Consider the following 16,521-nt stretch of genomic DNA (forward strand, 5'->3'; position numbering starts at 1 on the left):
TGTTTGTGTGTGTGTCCCTGGGATGCAGGCTGTTACCCCAGCCACTCTTCAGGCTGAAATCAGAAGCTTGCCAGTTCAAAACCCACCTGGGCTAGAGTTCAGAAGCAGCCTGGGCAACTTAGCAAGACTTGGTCTCCAAATAAAAATGAAAAAACAAGCAAACAAAAAAGTCATCTGGAGACTTAATCACGTTTATAAGAGTGCCGGGTGAAGGGGCACACACCTGTTATCCCAGCACTCTGGAGGCAGAGGCAGGTGGATCGCTGTGAGTTCCAGGCTAGTCTGGTTTACGAAGCAAGGTCCAGGATAGCCAGGGCAACACAGAGAAACCCTGTCTCAAAGAAAAACAAAAACAGAGAAACAAAGCTGGGCGTGGTGGCACACGCCTTTAATCCCAGCACTCGGGAGGCAGAGGCAGGCGGATTGCTGAGTTCGAGGCCAGCCTGGTCTACAAAGTGAGTCCAGGATGGCCAAGGCTACACAGAGAAACCTTGTCTCGAAGAACCAAAACAAACAAACAAACAAACACACACACAAAAAAAAACAGAAACAAACAACCAAAATAGCTCAATGGTAGGGCTCTCCTCTAGTCAGGTAGACACGGAGGGTCTTCCTGTGTCACGCCTCACAGTACTATTTGAAAACAGTGCCTCTCCCTGAACCTGGGGCCCACAGACTCAGCTAGTCTGGTTAGCCAGTAAGCCCAGGAATCCTCCTACCTCTGTCTCCCCAGCGCTGCCATGATCAACCAGTTTTTGTTTGTTTGTTTTAGGACATGATCTTACCATCCAGACCTACACAGAAAAAACCCTGTCTCGAAAAACGCAGGCTGGCCTCAAACCCAAAGGTCAGGTTGCCTCTGTAGTACGAGTGTAGGGGTTAAAGGTGTGTGACACCCACCACACCTGATCTCATAACTGACTTTTATTTTTTGAGGGGCGGGAGTATCAGAGAGAGGGCGGAAGGGACGCGGCCAGGTTTAGCGGGGAATTACACCTCTTGGTGCAGGTCTCCGTCCCACCAGCAGAGGGCGTGAGGATCCCTTTCCCCGATAGTGACTAGGTATCAATGCCCTTTACTACCACCCTACCCCATCAGACAGGACTATTTTTTACCCAGTGTCATTAGACACCAGCGGCTGGAAGGCCATCTTCTGTCTGCCCTTCGGTTCCTAACAGTGTCCCTGAGCATCTCCCGGGCCGACTCTAGACCCTTCCAGGCAAACCCCGCCTCCCTTGGCGCCACTCTTGGCTTCAGCCCAGGCCGTACTAATCTCAAAACATTCTCAAAACACTTACTGAAATTCTAAGTACAAACTCCAGCGCTCACAGTAGCCCGGGAGCCGGCGCACATTCGCAACCGTTCAGAGTTGCAAAAGAGGCCCCGAGAATTCGGCAAGCACCAGGGACGCCTCAGAGCTCCTTGGGAGTGATAGAGCCACAGAGGAATAAATACATGACGCCAGACACACAGTGACATTCATTGAGAGATACTAGGAAAGAAAAAAAAGAAAGCCAGTAACAAATCCAGGTGTGGTGGTGGTACACATCTGTCATCCCAGCAATTGGGAGACAGAGGCGAGAGGATTGCAATATTGAGCCAATCTGAGCTATATACCGAAACCCAGTGTCAGTAAAAAAAAAAAAATAATAATAAAAGAGAGAGAGATACAGAGGCTCCCAGCCAGAGAGACAGGCGTGGACGAGAACCGGCAAAGGGGTGCATCCCCCAGTGCAGAAACCCAGGAGGACAGACTAGGGACAAAGAGATGAAAACTGGAAGAGAGAAACATGCCGCGGATAGCTTATGGCTGACACCCCCCAGCAATCGGAGGGACGAGGCAGAGGGTCGCCACGAGTTCGCGGTCAGCTTAAGATACAGGCTGAGAAGATTGTCTAAATAACAAACAAACAAATAAATAGCCATGACGCCACATGCCTGCAATCCCAGCATTTGGGAGGTGGAGGCAGAAGGGTCATAAATTCAAGGTCATCCCAGGTACACAAGAGTTCTAGGCTACTTTCGGCTACCCAAGACCCTGTGTCATGAAACCAAAATCCAGACAAAGAGAACAGGTGACCACAAAGGAAGGCTCAAGAGACCCACTGGGACGCGCGCGGGTGGCAGTGGGGAAGGGCAGGTGTGGGAACGGCAGAGGGCGCCCCGCGCCCCGCGGGGTCACGCCGCCCCCTCCCCCGCGCCCTGGCCGGACTTTCCAGGCTATTTTTACGCGCGGACACCGGACACCCCGCTAGGGCGGCTGCGGCACCCGGGCTGGGCGTCGGGGCCACACGTCCGTTCGCCGGTCGCCCGGGCTGTGCGCGCCATGGAGTCACGGTGCCCGCCGCCCTGCGGCTGCTGCGAGCGGCTGGTGCTCAACGTGGCCGGATTGCGCTTCGAGACCCGCGCGCGCACGCTCGGCCGCTTCCCCGACACGCTGCTGGGGGACCCGGTGCGCCGCAGCCGCTTCTATGACGGCGCGCGCCGCGAGTATTTCTTCGACCGACACCGGCCCAGCTTCGACGCGGTGCTCTACTATTACCAGTCGGGAGGGCGGCTGAGACGGCCGGCGCACGTGCCGCTTGATGTCTTCCTGGAGGAGGTGTCCTTCTACGGGCTGGGCGCCGCGGCGCTGGCGCGGCTGCGGGAAGACGAAGGCTGCGCGGTGCCCCCGGAGCGCCCGCTGCCGCGCCGCGCCTTTGCGCGCCAGCTCTGGCTGCTCTTCGAGTTCCCCGAGAGCTCGCAGGCTGCGCGCGTGCTCGCCGTGGTCTCCGTGCTCGTCATCCTGGTCTCCATCGTGGTCTTCTGCCTCGAGACGCTGCCAGACTTCCGCGACGACCGCGATGACCCGGGGCTCGCACCGGTGGCGGCTGCCACTGGCCCGGTGAGGGGCGGGAATTTGGGGGAGGGCCAGGGCGGGGCCTTGGAAGACCTGGCCAGTCAGAAGGTGTGGCAAGGGGCAGGAGGATGGAAGCACTGAAAAAAAAAAAAAATCAAATATGTAAACAGGGTATGGTACTTCATAGTGAAGCCCAGCACTCGGGAGACAGAGACAAGATAGTCGCGAGTTGAAAGCCAGTCTGGGTTACTGATTGAGAGAGCCTTGCCTGGAAAGAGCCAAACAGTGACGGGGGAATGTGCCTCAGAGGTAGACAAGCTGCCCAGAATTCCCCAGCAAGGGACTGGGGCGTGGCTCAATGGTAGATCTCCATTGAATCACAAAGTGACTTGGGTTTGGGGGCTGTGTGGTTCAATGGTAGAGCTCCTGCCTAACACTGCACAGTGAGGGACCTGGAGAGACGGCTCAGCCATATGAAACACCGACTGTTCTCCCGGAAGACCTAGGTTCAGTTCCTAGCACCCAAACGCCGTCTCGCAACCATCTGTAACTCTAGGTCCAGGGGATCTGATGCTCTCTTCTGGACTCTTCGAGCACCAAGGCACACGCATGGTGCACAGACATACATGCAAGCAAATCATCCATTCACACAAATAAAATTTTTTAAAAGCCCCCAGCGAGGGATGTGGCTCAGTGATAGAGCCCCTGCCTAGAATCCCCAACTGAGGAGCTTGGGGGCGTGGCTCAGTGAGGGGCTTAGGGGTGCGGATCAATGGAGAGCAGCTTGCCAAGCACATGCAAGGCCGTGGGTTACATCCCCAGCAGGTGCAAAATACGTGAGGCCAAAGACACTGAGGACTGCAGTGTCTGTGCTTCTAGCAGAGAAGCAGGGAAGATGGATGGATGGTCGGGCAGGGCTGGGTGGCAGTGAGCTGGAACATGGTTCAGTGAGGTTTAGGACCAAGGTGGTAAGAATTTGTACAGAATCAGGCTTGGGCGTGGTGCTGAGGGCCACACAGCAACATTTTAAACCCTTCTGAACCCGTTATAGTCTGGTCCGGGTTGAAAGCATCAGGAAAGGCTAGGCATGAGGGAAACAGAAGCAGAGCAGCACCCTGCTCAGCTCTGGGGAGCAGGGCAGGAGACCAGAAGGAAGGAGATTCTTCCTGATCAACCGTGAGATCAGGAGTTCCCACCAGCGAGGGAACAGTGTCAGAATTTTTGGTTAATTTTTAAAAAGTATACACAAGGGAAAAGATTAACTAAACCGGGTCTCGCTATGGAGCCTATGATGGACTGGAACTCACAGAAGGAGACTAGATGGCCGGGTGTGGTGGCGCACGCCTTTAGTCCCAGCACTCGGGAGGCAGAGGCAGGTGGATCGCTGTGAGTTCAAGACCAGCCTGGTCAACAAAGCAAGTCCAGGACAGTCAAAGCTACACAGAGAAACCCTATCTTGAAAAACCAAAAATAAAAAAATAAATTAAAAAAAAAAATAAGGCTGGGTGTGGTGGCGCATGCCTTTAGTCCCAGCACTCGGGAGGCAGAAGCAGGTAGATCACTGTAAGTTTGAGGCCAGCCTGGTCAACAAAGTGAGTCCAGGACAGCCAAGGCTAACACACAGAAACCCTATCTCGAAAAAACCAAAAAAAAAAAACAAATAAATAAAAGACTGGATGAAAACTCACAGAGATCCAGCTGTTTCCACTCTCTTGGGGCTGGAGTTGAAGGTGTGTGCTGTGACAATTGGCCTTGTTTTAGTTCTTTGTTTGCTTGCTTGCTTTTCGAGACAGGGTTTTTCTGCTATCTTGGCTGTCCTGGACTCACTTGTAGACCAGGCTGGCCTTGAACACACAGAGATCCGCCTGCCTCTGCCTCCTGAGTGCTGGGATTAAAGGTGTGCGCCACCATGCCTGGCTTTGTTTTAATTCTGGATGTACTGTGGTACACCTAGGGCATTAATTAGGCAGGCAACTCTATCACTGGTCCAAGCCCCCAGACCCTCCCTCACTGAGTGATGCTGAACAGGATCTCTGCCACTGAACCTCACACATCACTAGCCCATTTCTGGGGGATTCTAGTGAGGAGCCGCTATTGCTGAGCCCCACCCCCACCCCTCACAGAGGGGTTCTAAGCAGAGACCGTGTCCATGCGCTACACCCGCCACTTTCTTTTTTCTTTTTAAAATTTTGAGACAGTCTCATAGATCCCAAAAAGCCCAGGTCTGCCTTGTAATTACATTTCCTGCCTCAGTCTCCTGAGTGTGAGATGACAGCCTTGTACCAAAAGGCCCGGGAGATGCCACCTTTTCACCCATAGGTCTGAAGAACAGAAATTCGGCCATCCAAAGACAGTCCCTGGGGTCCTGGGTTGTGTAGGACAGTCAGATCACCGGGGAAACTTGGGGACACTGCTACTGGGACTTTGCTATTGAAACGGTGACTAAAGATGTCAGCCTGGTTTCCTGACCGCTTTCTGTCCCCCTCTGCAGTTCCTCGCTCGTCCGAATGGCTCCAGCCCCTTGCCAGGAGCTACTGCCCGCCCGCCTTTCAACGATCCCTTCTTTGTGGTGGAGACTCTGTGCATCTGCTGGTTCTCCTTCGAGCTGCTGGTGCGCCTGGTGGCCTGCCCGAGCAAAGCTGTGTTTTTCAAGGACGTGATGAACCTTATTGACTTCGTGGCCATCCTGCCTTACTTTGTGGCACTGGGCACTGAGCTAGCCCGGCAGCGGGGTGTGGGCCAGCCAGCCATGTCCCTGGCCATCCTAAGGGTCATCCGGTTGGTGCGCGTCTTCCGAATCTTCAAGCTATCCAGGCATTCGAAGGGCCTTCAGATCTTGGGTCAGACGTTGCGGGCTTCTATGCGTGAGCTGGGGCTCCTCATCTTCTTCCTCTTCATCGGCGTGGTCCTCTTCTCCAGCGCAGTCTACTTTGCTGAAGTGGACCGGGTGGACACCCACTTTACCAGCATCCCGGAGTCGTTTTGGTGGGCAGTGGTCACCATGACCACAGTTGGCTACGGAGACATGGCGCCCGTCACGGTGGGTGGCAAGATCGTGGGCTCTCTGTGCGCCATCGCCGGTGTGCTCACCATCTCCCTGCCCGTGCCCGTCATCGTCTCTAACTTTAGCTACTTTTACCACCGGGAGACAGAGGGCGAAGAGGCAGGGATGTACAGCCACGTGGACACACAGCCCTGCGTCACGCTGGAGGGCAAAGCCAATGGGGGGCTGGTGGACGCTGAGGTGCCTGAACTCCTACCTCTGCCACTCTGGTCCCCCACTGGGAAACACATGGTGACCGAGGTGTGAGGGACAGCTGGGGTCTTCAGGAAGCAGTGGGGTGGGAGGGAAGAGGGAAGGAAGGCGGGGACAGGTGCTGGGGTAAAGACAAAGACGAAGGTGGTAACTGAAGAGAGTCTGGATCCGGGGTTCCGTCCTGAGGTAGGGGGACCCTCGTGTAGACACCACGAATGGCCAGGAATTGAGCGGAGCCCAGGGGCTCCCCGTTGGTTGTGCGGTGCTGCAGAGCTGGAGACATTTCTAGCACTGAAAGAGGCTGGATCTTATGGTGTGAGTGAGTGAGTGGGGTCCCACTGGGGGCAAGTGTGGTTTTCTTCTAGTGTACGGTGAGTAGTTATGTGGCTTTGAGTCCCCTAGGGCGTGAGCACGTGGCTGCATGGTCCTACCCAGAGGTCACATGGCGACGCATGGGAGATTATATGGGGCTGTGCTTCTAGGACTCGAGTTATTTTACATTCTGTGAGCTCTGCAGTCTTGCAGGCAGAATGTGTCTGCTCGGGGTCCTGATGGGGAAAACCGGCCTATAGTGTAGGTGACAGAAGAGGCCACAGTTCTCTGTGCTGTATAGTGTTTTAGGGCCACGAGATGTGTGGAGACATGAGGCCCCTGTCAGCCATGACAGTTGAGTCTGATGACCTCTTCTGGCCTCATGGGATCCTGCGGATGCGGTTCAAATGTGAGTCCCATTGGAATGCTGGTTCAGCCCGTAAGGCCACATTACAGAGGAGTGTCAGGACCCAGGGGTCGCAGGGGCACAGATAAAACCACTGCGAGGGAGGAAGCATGGGCCGCACAGGTGGGCCCACTGAACAAGCTTGCTCAGGGATATACACTGTAGCATTGGTAGTTTCCGTCTGTCCCCCTGGGTCCTCCCGTCGCATTCCATCTGGAGATACTCTGTGGCAACCAGCTTCCTTTGCTCATTTGGGACCCGATTCTACGCTGCCCCATGCTGTAGCACAGAGATTCAAAGGCTGGAGGTGGCACAGGAAAGAAAAATGCTGTGGAGGAAAGAGTAGGTACTTGGGCCAGGCATGACAGGGGGACAGAGATCTAAAGGGGGCGGGGAGAGAAGAGGAAGGGAGAGGCCTGGAGAGGGGAAAGAAAGCAAGAATGAGATGACAAGCAGAAAGAGGTAGAAATGAGAGGGAGGGAGAGCAAGAGAGCAGAAATCGTGGTAGCCTTGAGCCTAAGGGCTGCCCTCTCTGTTCTCTGAGTCATGACAGACTCTAAGCCATGGCGTCAGTATCCGTCACAGCCAAGGAAGGTCACCACACTGCTGGAGGTGCTCTATGTTTCCGAGGGCAGAGACCCAAGGCTGTAAAATGCTGTGGCTTTCCCCCAAGGTCACCCAGCACGTCATAGGGCCAGGACTGGTGGCAGGTGGCCTGCCTGTGACACCCCACAACTTCTGGTGTGCAGGTATTGCCTGAGGCCGCTGGTCCTATGTCTTTTCGTTTTGTTTTATCTTTTGAAACAGGGTCCCTCTATGTAGCCCTGGCTGTCCTGGAACCCACTGTGTAGAGCAGGCTGGCCTTGAACTCACAGAGCTCATTTCTGCCTCTGCCTCCTCTTATAGGGGAGGAGGCAACTGTGTTAACCTAGGCTATAGAGAAACAGTTTGGGGGGCTTCTGGGACTGAGATATGTTTTAGGGAAGATGAGCGGTTACAATCACTAACTGAGTTCAAGGTATTTGACTGGCATTAACTTATTAAAACCTGTTCACTGGTTCCTAGTGTTGCGTTATTTTTGATAACGATGTCACCTGCCTCAGTCATATGAACTCTTGCTTAAGACCCGAGGCTGAAGTGTCTTAGGGAGGCTGCCAGGAGGATGTGCCTCCTCTGAGCCATCTAAGACATCAAGGAAGGGATGTGCGGGGAGCCCTTTACGTCCTTCATCTTGCCATACAAGAGAGAGGAAGGGGGCAGGGGGCGGGAAGGGGGGGGACGGCGGTGGGAAGAGCATGATGGTAAGGGACACACGATAGAATCCAAGGGTGGGCATACACTGTCACAGAAATGGGAGACTGCTCTGCACACAGGGGACCAAAGGCAGACGGAGCCTGACTCTAGTCCCAGACGCATCCATCACAGGATACAGGGGAAGAGGTAAAGAGCACAGAGAGGGCAGATACCTGGCAGATAGACAGAAGAGAAAGCACAGTGCAGAGTGCAGGGAGACCGGAAGAGGGACGGAGGGGGGAGAGGGGGAGGGAGGGAGGGAGGGAGGGAGGGAAGGAGGGAGGGAGAGAGGGTAGGACGTCAAGAAAAGCGAGACTTTCCCTCTCTTCTTTACTGATCTCTCCTTTGACCCCCCCCCCCAGACTGGAGATGGAGTCCCTTGGCAGAGATGAGCCATGCCAGGAAAGAGGGAGAGGTCAGAGAGGTGACCCAACTGGACACCCAGACTAGGAAGTGTCCCTTCCCACCTCCAGTAAACAACTGGAGTGGGCTCCTGAGTCACCCTGGCTGGGATGGCAACTTGAGGGGAACACCTTAATCCGGGGACACCCTTCCTTCCACTTTGCCATGCTATATTTAGGTTGGGGGGGTTGGGTGCTGGGTGACCCCCCCCAAGCAAGTGTCAGCTTTCCTCCTAAATATAGCTCAGGGGTAGGGGAGCCAGAGTCCCAGAGTGGGGGCATGGGAGAGCAAAGGGCCCTGCCACCCAAGGGACCCACCCGTCCAGCTGCAGTGGTCCCGACCCTGCTTGAAGTCTCTCCAGCATCTTGCCTTTCTTTCTGAGGTCCGCTTCTTGGGGGTGTTTCCCTCTTTCTAGGGCTCTGGCTTCTCCGGCTGCGTTTTTTGTCCCCTGTTTTCTGTCTTTTCTCTCCTATGGGTCACAGCTAGCTTATCTCACTCAACAGGCAGGTCACAATTCTGAAAGCCCACCACGGTTTTCTCATTCTAAATACCTTGAAGTTTTCTTATCCACCCCAAGACTCCCTGGTCTTCAGCCAGGAAATTCCAGGATGGAAGGCCCTATGGGAGAGAGCCCCCACAGTCACTGTCTCCAGCGTTTGGCCTTATCTCTGCACAAGCCCAGCTGGCTAATGTCTGGCAGAGAGATCCAGGAGAGGAGACAGGAGCAGAGAGGGTGGGAACCGGCACTAGACACCACAGCAATCCCAGGCCTGAATCCGCATCTGAAGGGAAAAGCTGGGGCCTGGACCCCTAGGTCTGAGGGAGGAGGGCTGGGGTTCTGAAACTGGGTCTGAGGGTGGAGGACTGGGGGTCTGCACTTCTGTGTCTTAAAGAGGAGGGGCTGAAGCCTGGACCCCTGGGTCTGCAGGAGGAGGGGCGGGGTCTGGACCCGAGTGTCTGATGGAGGAGGGATACAGCCTAGACTCCTGGAACTGAAGTGGCCGAGGCCAGGCTTCCGAGGTGCCGGCACGCGCGAGCTAGGCGGGATCCCCCGCCCCTCCTCCGCCGTCGGGCGCCGCCCCGCCTCCTCCCAGACCCAGGCCCTCCCAAGCACAAACGGCGGGCAGCGGGCGAGCAGCGGGCGTCCGAGCTGCCAGCGAGCCGGAGGAGGAGCCGCGGCGGCGCCAGGGGCAGTCGAGGAGCAGGGAAGGGCGCCCCAGGTAAGAGCTCCGCGCCTCCTCTGGCAGATTCCGCGGTCCTGGTCGTCCGGCCCCCGGGTAGGGAGGGACGGGGGCGGGGCCGACAGGGGCGGGGCTTGGCGGAGGAAACTGAGGCAGGACAGAAGTGTCCCAGAGGTAGAACGGATTCCCTCCAACCGCCTCAGGAGTAAGGATCGCAGGGAGTCCCCACTTACAAGCACTTTGGAGGAAGGGCCACAACCCTTGAACCTGAGGGTCTGAGGGAGGAGGCGGCTGGAGTCCAAGAAACCTAGTCTGCAGGAGGAGGAGGCATCTAGGGAACCAGGTCACCCTCGCTGAGGAAGGATGATTCTGGGGCCTTGGGACCCTGGGTTTGAGGAAGGTGGCAGCTGGGGACCTGGACACCTAGTCTGAGGGAGGAGGCAGCAGGCACGCTCACTCCCTGTATTAGTGTGGCAAACCTCTGCCCCTGATGATCACTCTCAACACTACCCATTGCCCCATCTCGGAGCCTGGCCAGCCAGACACTCCAGGTATGCGCAGTCGGAGTCTTGGGCGGGCCCTGGCCTGTCCTGCGCGGAGCGAACATTCCAGGAAGCAGCCTCAGGGACCCAGAGCGTGGGCCGGCAGGGACCCGGGTGTCCAGGCCAGCCCCACCCCCGCTGCGTCTAGTGGAGGAACGGGAGGAGGGGTTGTAATCTCTTCCAGTCGCCTCACCTGCCCCTCCTCTCTGTCCTTCCCCCCCCCCCCTCCATCTGCTTCCCATCCCTCCAAGAGCAGTCACCTGCACCGAGAGGAGGGGGCGGGGGCGGCTCTGGAGGTGGGCGGGGCCTCCGCTCCAGGGTACCCTAGGCTTTCAAAAAACTTCTGGGAAGTTGGCTTTTAATAGGGAGATCGTGCCCTCCCCCCATCTGCCTATATAACTGGTTTCCTTCCTCCCACAGGTGGTGGCCCCCACCCTCTCCTGAGATGTCAGGGAGGAGACTACCTGTATCCTACACAGGGGCCCCACAGAGCCTGGGGGCCCCCAGCCCCAGAGTGAGGAGGCGGAGGTGCTGTTGCTGCTGACAGGTCTGGTATTCACTCACCTGCTGCCTTCCAGCCCTGGCCCAGCTTCTAAAACGTTCTAGTCGCTCCATCACCCTCCCAGCATGTCCCAGCACCTAGCCGGGTCAGTCTCTCACTCAATCAACAAGGGCTCCTCTCCTCCCGGTTACAGGAACACGAGGGCCACGTGGCAATGTTCAGAGTTCAAATCTTACCCATCCATCCCCTTGCTGGCTCTGGGATCCAGTTGAACCGATTTTTCTTTGTGTTTGACTATATACAGCCGCTGGCTGGCGAGCAACTAACTCATGGTGTTAACAGAGCAGGCCTCGGACTTGCGGCCATCCCGTGCCTCTGGTCGCCGAGGTTACAAATGTACATCACCACACCCAGTTTTGGCTATTAATTTGCACTAACTGAATAGTTATCTTTAGCCGAAAAGTAAAGCATTCCTCAGGATCTGCAACATAGGGTGCCCCTAAGTCCCTCCCACAGTCTGCCAAGGTGCCGGCTGCCCTGGGGTGAGGCGGGAGGCAGGACGCAATGGGGTCCTCTGACTTCTGTTACCCAGGTGTCTTCCTGCTCCTCTGACGACAGTCTCTCTCTCTCTCTCCATCTTCAGGTGTGCAAGCCATGCTCCCCCACCCTTCCTCTCTCCTCCTTCTCCTTTTCCTCCTCCCCAGCGTCCCCATGGAGGCCCAACCCCCATCCTCCACCCTGCCCCCGTTTCTGGCCCCTGAGTGGGACCTCCTGTCTCCTCGCGTGGCCCTGTCCAGGGGCACCCCTGCCGGCCCCCCTCTTCTCTTCCTGCTGGAGGCGGGGGCCTATGGAGAGCCCGCGGGGGCCCCAGCCAACCGCAGCCGGCGCGGGGTGAGTGAGACGGCGCCCGCAAGCCGCCGGGGTGAGCTGGCAGTGTGCGACGCAGTGAGTGGCTGGGTGACCGACCGGCGGACGGCTGTGGACTTGCGTGGGCGCGAGGTGGAAGTCCTGGGCGAGGTGCCTGCAGCAGGTGGCAGTCCCCTGCGTCAGTACTTCTTCGAGACGCGCTGCAAGGCCGAAAGCGCTGGGGAAGGTGGCCCAGGTGTGGGCGGAGGGGGCTGTCGCGGCGTGGATCGGAGGCACTGGCTGTCAGAATGCAAGGCTAAGCAGTCCTATGTGCGGGCGTTGACTGCAGACTCCCAGGGCCGCGTGGGCTGGCGCTGGATTCGGATCGACACAGCTTGTGTCTGTACGCTCCTCAGCCGAACAGGCCGGGCCTGAAGTCTGGGCTTCAAAACTGCTCAGGTTGAGGGAAGAAAGGAGCTGGACGCTGAAAGGACCTCACAGGCGGCCTGGCTGCTATACCGTGCCTTCTGACTGGGAATAGACGTAACCACAGAATCAAATCCCTCTCGCTTTGAGAGCTCAGCCTGTGGAATGTGTGATGACACCAAATGGGGTTTCAAGAGATGACTAGGAGGTCTCCTGGAGGAACTTGACAACAATGATAATAATAATAGCCGATGCTTACTGTCTACTGTTTATCAGACCGAATACAGGACTCAGCTGACCATTCCAACATCCGAGGACCCTGGTTCACCCTGGCAAGAGGGACAAGGAAAGAACACATACGAAAGTGATGAATGAGCAGAGGCCGTGTCGCAATTGGCGGGCTGTTTCTGTTTGCCTAGCATGCACCAAGTCCAGGGCCCTGTCCTGAACACGGCGTCATAGAACAGGCATGGCAGTACACATCGGCAATTGCCAACATTTGGGAGGTAAAGGCAGGTAGATCAGGAGTTCAAGGCCACCCTTAGCTACTTAGACTGAGGCCAGCCTTGTCTATATGAGAACTTGAGCGAGAGAGAGAGAGAGAGAGAGAGAGAGAGAGAGAGAGAGAGGGAATATGAAGGAAGGGGAGAGAGGGGTAGGGCTGGTATTTTTGATATGTACCCATAACCATAATATTTGAGAGCTATAGACAAAGAATTGCCTGACTTCCAAGGCAGCCTGGGCTACGTAGTTAACCTGTCCTGTGTGTATGGGGGTGGGGGAAGGGCGTATGGTCAGATGGGAAAATATTGAAAGCAACTGGCCCAGAACTTAGAGAATGTGCTCTGTGCAAGAAAGGCCTTGAAGCTCCTGGGAGCCTGGGCTTAAAGAAGTCTGACCTGGCCAAGGCAGACAAGTGTTGGCTAGGAACACAGCAGTCTCTTTTGAGTAGTGAGCTCAACCATCCCGGGAGTGCACACAGGCGTGGATAACTCACAGCAGAAGAGACCCCGTCTTCTTTGTTTCACTTTGATTTTGTTGACAAGGCCTCCTGCAGCTCAGTGGAGGGGTGACCAACTTTTGTGTTTGTTTGTTTTGATTTTCTGAGACAGGGCTTCTCTGGGTAGCCCTGGCTCACTCTGTAGACCAGGCTGGCCTGGAACTCACAGAGATCCACCTGCCTCTGCCTGAGATGTATGCAGTGCTGCGGATGGGCCACAGGGCTTCCTGCGTGCTAAGCAAGTGCTCCATCAAGTGACCTACACACCACCACCACCACCACCACCTTCTTTTATGTTTTGGGACAGGGTCTCATGGAGTTCAGGCTGTCCTAGAACTGGCATATGTTGCGAAGGATGATTGGAATATATTTTTTTAAAGATTTCTTTAATTTTATATGTAATGAGTATTTTGCCTGTATGTATAATGTGCACCATGGGGTCTGCAGCAGCCAGAACAGATGGTTGGGAGGCACCGTGTGGTTGCTGGGAACTGAACCTAGGTTCTCTGTAAGAGCAATAAGCACCTCTTAACCGCTGATCCATCTCTCCAGCCCCGACCTGAAACTTGAATGGCAGGATCACAGGTGTGTGCAATTACCCCTGGATTGACAGGGTCTCTAGATCAGGCTAGACTCATAACTCTCGAGCGTCAGTCTCCTTAAGTGTTGGAGTAACAGGCCTGTGGCACCACCGGAGGACGTATAAACATACTCTTTGAAGGCCGGTTTCTCCTGTCCCTAGTGAGCCTGGACCACTAGCCAGGCAGAAGCCGCCACTGATGCTCGGAGGGTGGCCCTATTCCCGCCCTCAAACCTTCTCAGTCTCTCTGACTTCCCGTCTCTTTTCTGTGGGTGAGGAGACTATGCCCCCCGCCCCCCCCCCCCGCCTCTTCCTAAGTGTTTCCTGGTGTATTTCTTTCCCTTGCTCCCCCAGCCCCCATACCCAGGTGGAAGTTTTCAGGCAAATGAAAGGCAGGCGGGACTGGGGACGCTGGGCCTTCATGGAAAAGGGCTGTCTGGAAACTGTTACTCCGGGGTGGGCAGGCCTGGCAGACGAGGAGGCAGCCGGAGGGCTAGGGGCCCTGAAGGAAAGGGGCGTTTAGGTCCAGTCAGCCTGCCTTCTTGTCTGCTGCGTCTCCTCCCCTGACCTGCTGTTCCCTTTCCTCCTCCTCTGTAGGGAGGAGTCTTCACCTTTCCCCAAGTATCTATTTCAGCGGGATCTTTCTTAGGGTCTCCTCACCCTCCTCTTTAAAAGTCCTAATCGGGGGGGGGGGGGGGGGGCGTTCCCCGAACTCTCCACACGCCATTGGCTCGGCTCAGGGTGGGCGGGTTCTGTTACCAGGGGCAACGGCCACAACAAGCCGGCTCTTTGGCTTCCGTCAAAGGGGGAGGGTCATGACAGGTCGCACGCTAGCTCTGCGACATGGCCCCCCTTGGTACCCCATTTCTGAAACTGGGATGCCTGGATCCTGGCCCAACTGGCATCTCACCAGCAGCGGGGTCGCCCACCACAGGATCCCAACGGTGTCCTTTCCTCCGCCTACTCTACAGGTGAGAGGATTGAGGGGAAAAGGGGAGCCTGGTGGAAAGAGGACTAGGGTGAGGTTCCTGTCTGAAAGAGGGCTCTGGGAGCCTGGGTACCAGGAACTGGAGAAGGAAATGGGCCGGCTTCGTGGGTCTTTGGGCTGATGCACCGCCTTCTCCCTAGTCTACGGTCGGGGCACCCCTGCCTGCAGCAGGGAAGCAAGACCCCCACATCTGGGCTTTTGATGAAGTCATCAGGAGATGGGAAACCACCTCGGGCTCTGCAAACACTCCCAAGATGAAAGGTGGGCCCTGTGCCCAGCCCAAGGCTGCGGAGCACGAGGATCCCAGGCGGTCAGTGGGCGTCAAGGCTTTCGCAGAGAAGGTAGAATTCTGGGATCCCGCGGTCCAGGGGACAGAGGGCTGGACACTGGAGCCCCCCGCCCCCCCCCCACGGGCCACCTTCTTGTAGCTAAGAAGACACCACGGCTGGGACGTTCTGATCACAAAAAAACAGAGCGAGACGAAGGCACAGTACACAGGCTTGCCAGGTCTGGACCAGTGTGCCCCTCTCTTTGTGGACCCCCAACCCCCGGAGCTCGCTGACCACCACCGTGGGGGCCCTTCCCAGGTAGAGTGGACTGTGTGGGCACTGCGGAACGGTGCCTGGACTGCCAAAGGGTTAGGAATTAGGTTGAGCCTCTGGCCTGGAGGAAGCTTGCACCGCATGGTGTAGCTAGAAGGTATTGGATTGGGGGTCAGGGGACCGAGGCCTGAATTGTGGAGGAGACAGGGCAACATCGAAATGCTTCTTGAGGCTGTGGGTGCCTATGCAATGAACTAAGTTAGGTCATTGCTCCCCAGAGGTAGACTAGAATAATCTGAGACAGGGTCGGGTTAGCAGATGAAATTAGGTTTGCTTGGAGAGAAAGGATGAGGTGGAACTGTCGTTCAAGATGCACTTAATGTCCGGTGTCAGTGTTAACTGTTTTGACCAGGAGGGAAACTGGGGAGGGGGTGTGGCTGCAGCGGGAGTTCAGATTCTTGACCTTTAAGTGTTTGGATAGGGTGCAGGGCTCCCAAGGACCCTGATTTGAGGCACTGGTGGGAGAGCTTTTAACAGAGTACCAATCTCACTCCTTTCCTCACTACTCCACAGGCCCTGATCCCTTGGACGAGGAACCCCGAGCTAGCCGGCCAGCCCTTCCCAGTGTGCAAGATGGGCATGCTGGACCGCCTCCAACCCTATCTGACCACCTCAGCACGAGACTTCCACAGGTGAGCTGGCGCCCGCCGGTGCTAGTGTGAGCAAGCCCCTCTCCTTGGCAGCACTAACTGCATACCTCGCAGCCACAGTACTGACCCAAACTGAGGCTCCTCCAAGGCAGCAAGAACCCATTTGCAGGCCCCTGAGATCCGAACTGAGCGGCTCTACGCGCCACTCACCTGCTGCCCCGCCCACAGGAAGGAATTGTCTGGATATTCCGGGCAGGAATTCACGAGCTACAGTGACTGGCTGAGGAAGCCGCAGGCCTCCCGCCAACTGAAGCTGGGTGAAGATTCACGGAGGAATCATCCAGCCCGTGCACGCCCAGCGCCACCGGCCGTGCCGTACCTGGGGGCCCTGCCTCTGACTCGGGAGTCTTATAAGCGCTTGGGGCACCCGCTCTGCAGGGTGGACCACTTTTGCCCATCCTGGGGCGGCTCCCACTCGAAGCCAGTGCCAGGCATCTACAGTGTCCCCAAGGCCTACTGCACTGAAAACTCCCGCTACGGGAGTGGCAAGGCGGAGCTGGTGTGAGCCTTGGATTTGTGGGCGGGTCAACCCGGACATACCCCTCCCTCGCCTTGCAGAGGACCCTCCTCCAGGCAGAGCTTATTGATCAAGGAATTTTATAGCTGAAACTACACCCATCATTTGGACTCAGTCTACGCATCCTGATTCTAGGGGGCTGGGTGAGAGGTGGCGCTCTACCTCTGGTTGGACGTTTA

At 56.5% G+C, this 16,521-nt stretch overlaps 3 protein-coding genes across 4 annotated transcripts; all 3 read left to right on the forward strand.

Moving 5' to 3' along the window:
• The first annotated feature begins 572 nt into the window (after positions 1-572).
• Positions 573-7,185, forward strand: KCNA7 (potassium voltage-gated channel subfamily A member 7). The gene is made up of 2 exons (XM_084759148.1): positions 573-2,884; positions 5,331-7,185. The coding sequence occupies exons 1-2, from the start codon at positions 2,327-2,329 to the stop codon at positions 6,147-6,149; spliced, it is 1,377 nt and encodes a 458-aa protein (XP_084615274.1). The 5' UTR covers positions 573-2,326; the 3' UTR covers positions 6,150-7,185.
• A 2,418-nt stretch (positions 7,186-9,603) lies between these two features.
• On the forward strand, positions 9,604-12,020 carry NTF4 (neurotrophin 4). 2 transcript variants are annotated; one of them, XM_084759426.1, is made up of 3 exons: positions 9,604-9,728; positions 10,652-10,778; positions 11,377-12,020. In XM_084759426.1, exon 3 carries the CDS (start codon positions 11,388-11,390, stop codon positions 12,012-12,014), a length of 627 nt encoding a protein of 208 aa, XP_084615552.1. In that variant the 5' UTR covers positions 9,604-9,728; positions 10,652-10,778; positions 11,377-11,387; the 3' UTR covers positions 12,015-12,020. The 2 variants fall into 2 exon arrangements, with proteins under 2 accessions (XP_084615552.1, XP_084615553.1); XM_084759427.1 differs by lacking the exon at positions 9,604-9,728 and adding an exon at positions 10,223-10,240.
• Positions 12,021-14,354: 2,334 nt separating this feature from the next.
• Positions 14,355-16,439, forward strand: SAXO3 (stabilizer of axonemal microtubules 3). Its single transcript, XM_084759282.1, has 5 exons — positions 14,355-14,556; positions 14,714-14,914; positions 15,002-15,160; positions 15,689-15,807; positions 15,994-16,439. Exons 1-5 carry the CDS (start codon positions 14,401-14,403, stop codon positions 16,328-16,330), a joined length of 972 nt encoding a protein of 323 aa, XP_084615408.1. The 5' UTR covers positions 14,355-14,400; the 3' UTR covers positions 16,331-16,439.
• The last annotated feature ends 82 nt before the right edge of the window (positions 16,440-16,521 follow it).

This window comes from Acomys minous (genome assembly GCF_964271855.1).
Source record: "Acomys minous genome assembly, chromosome: 2".
Taxonomy (NCBI): domain Eukaryota; kingdom Metazoa; phylum Chordata; class Mammalia; order Rodentia; family Muridae; genus Acomys; species Acomys minous.

Coding starts and splice junctions, on each gene's coding strand:
- SAXO3 (XM_084759282.1), top strand. CDS start 14,401: ATGACAGGTCGCACGCTAGCTCTGCGACATGGCCCCCCTTGGTACCCC. Junction 14,915..15,001: donor TCAAGGCTTTCGCAGAGAAG/GTAGAATTCTGG, acceptor ACCTTCTTGTAG/CTAAGAAGACACCACGGCTG. Junction 15,808..15,993: donor TCAGCACGAGACTTCCACAG/GTGAGCTGGCGC, acceptor CCCCGCCCACAG/GAAGGAATTGTCTGGATATT.
- KCNA7 (XM_084759148.1), top strand. CDS start 2,327: ATGGAGTCACGGTGCCCGCCGCCCTGCGGCTGCTGCGAGCGGCTGGTG. Junction 2,885..5,330: donor TGGCGGCTGCCACTGGCCCG/GTGAGGGGCGGG, acceptor CCCCCTCTGCAG/TTCCTCGCTCGTCCGAATGG.
- NTF4 (XM_084759426.1), top strand. CDS start 11,388: ATGCTCCCCCACCCTTCCTCTCTCCTCCTTCTCCTTTTCCTCCTCCCC.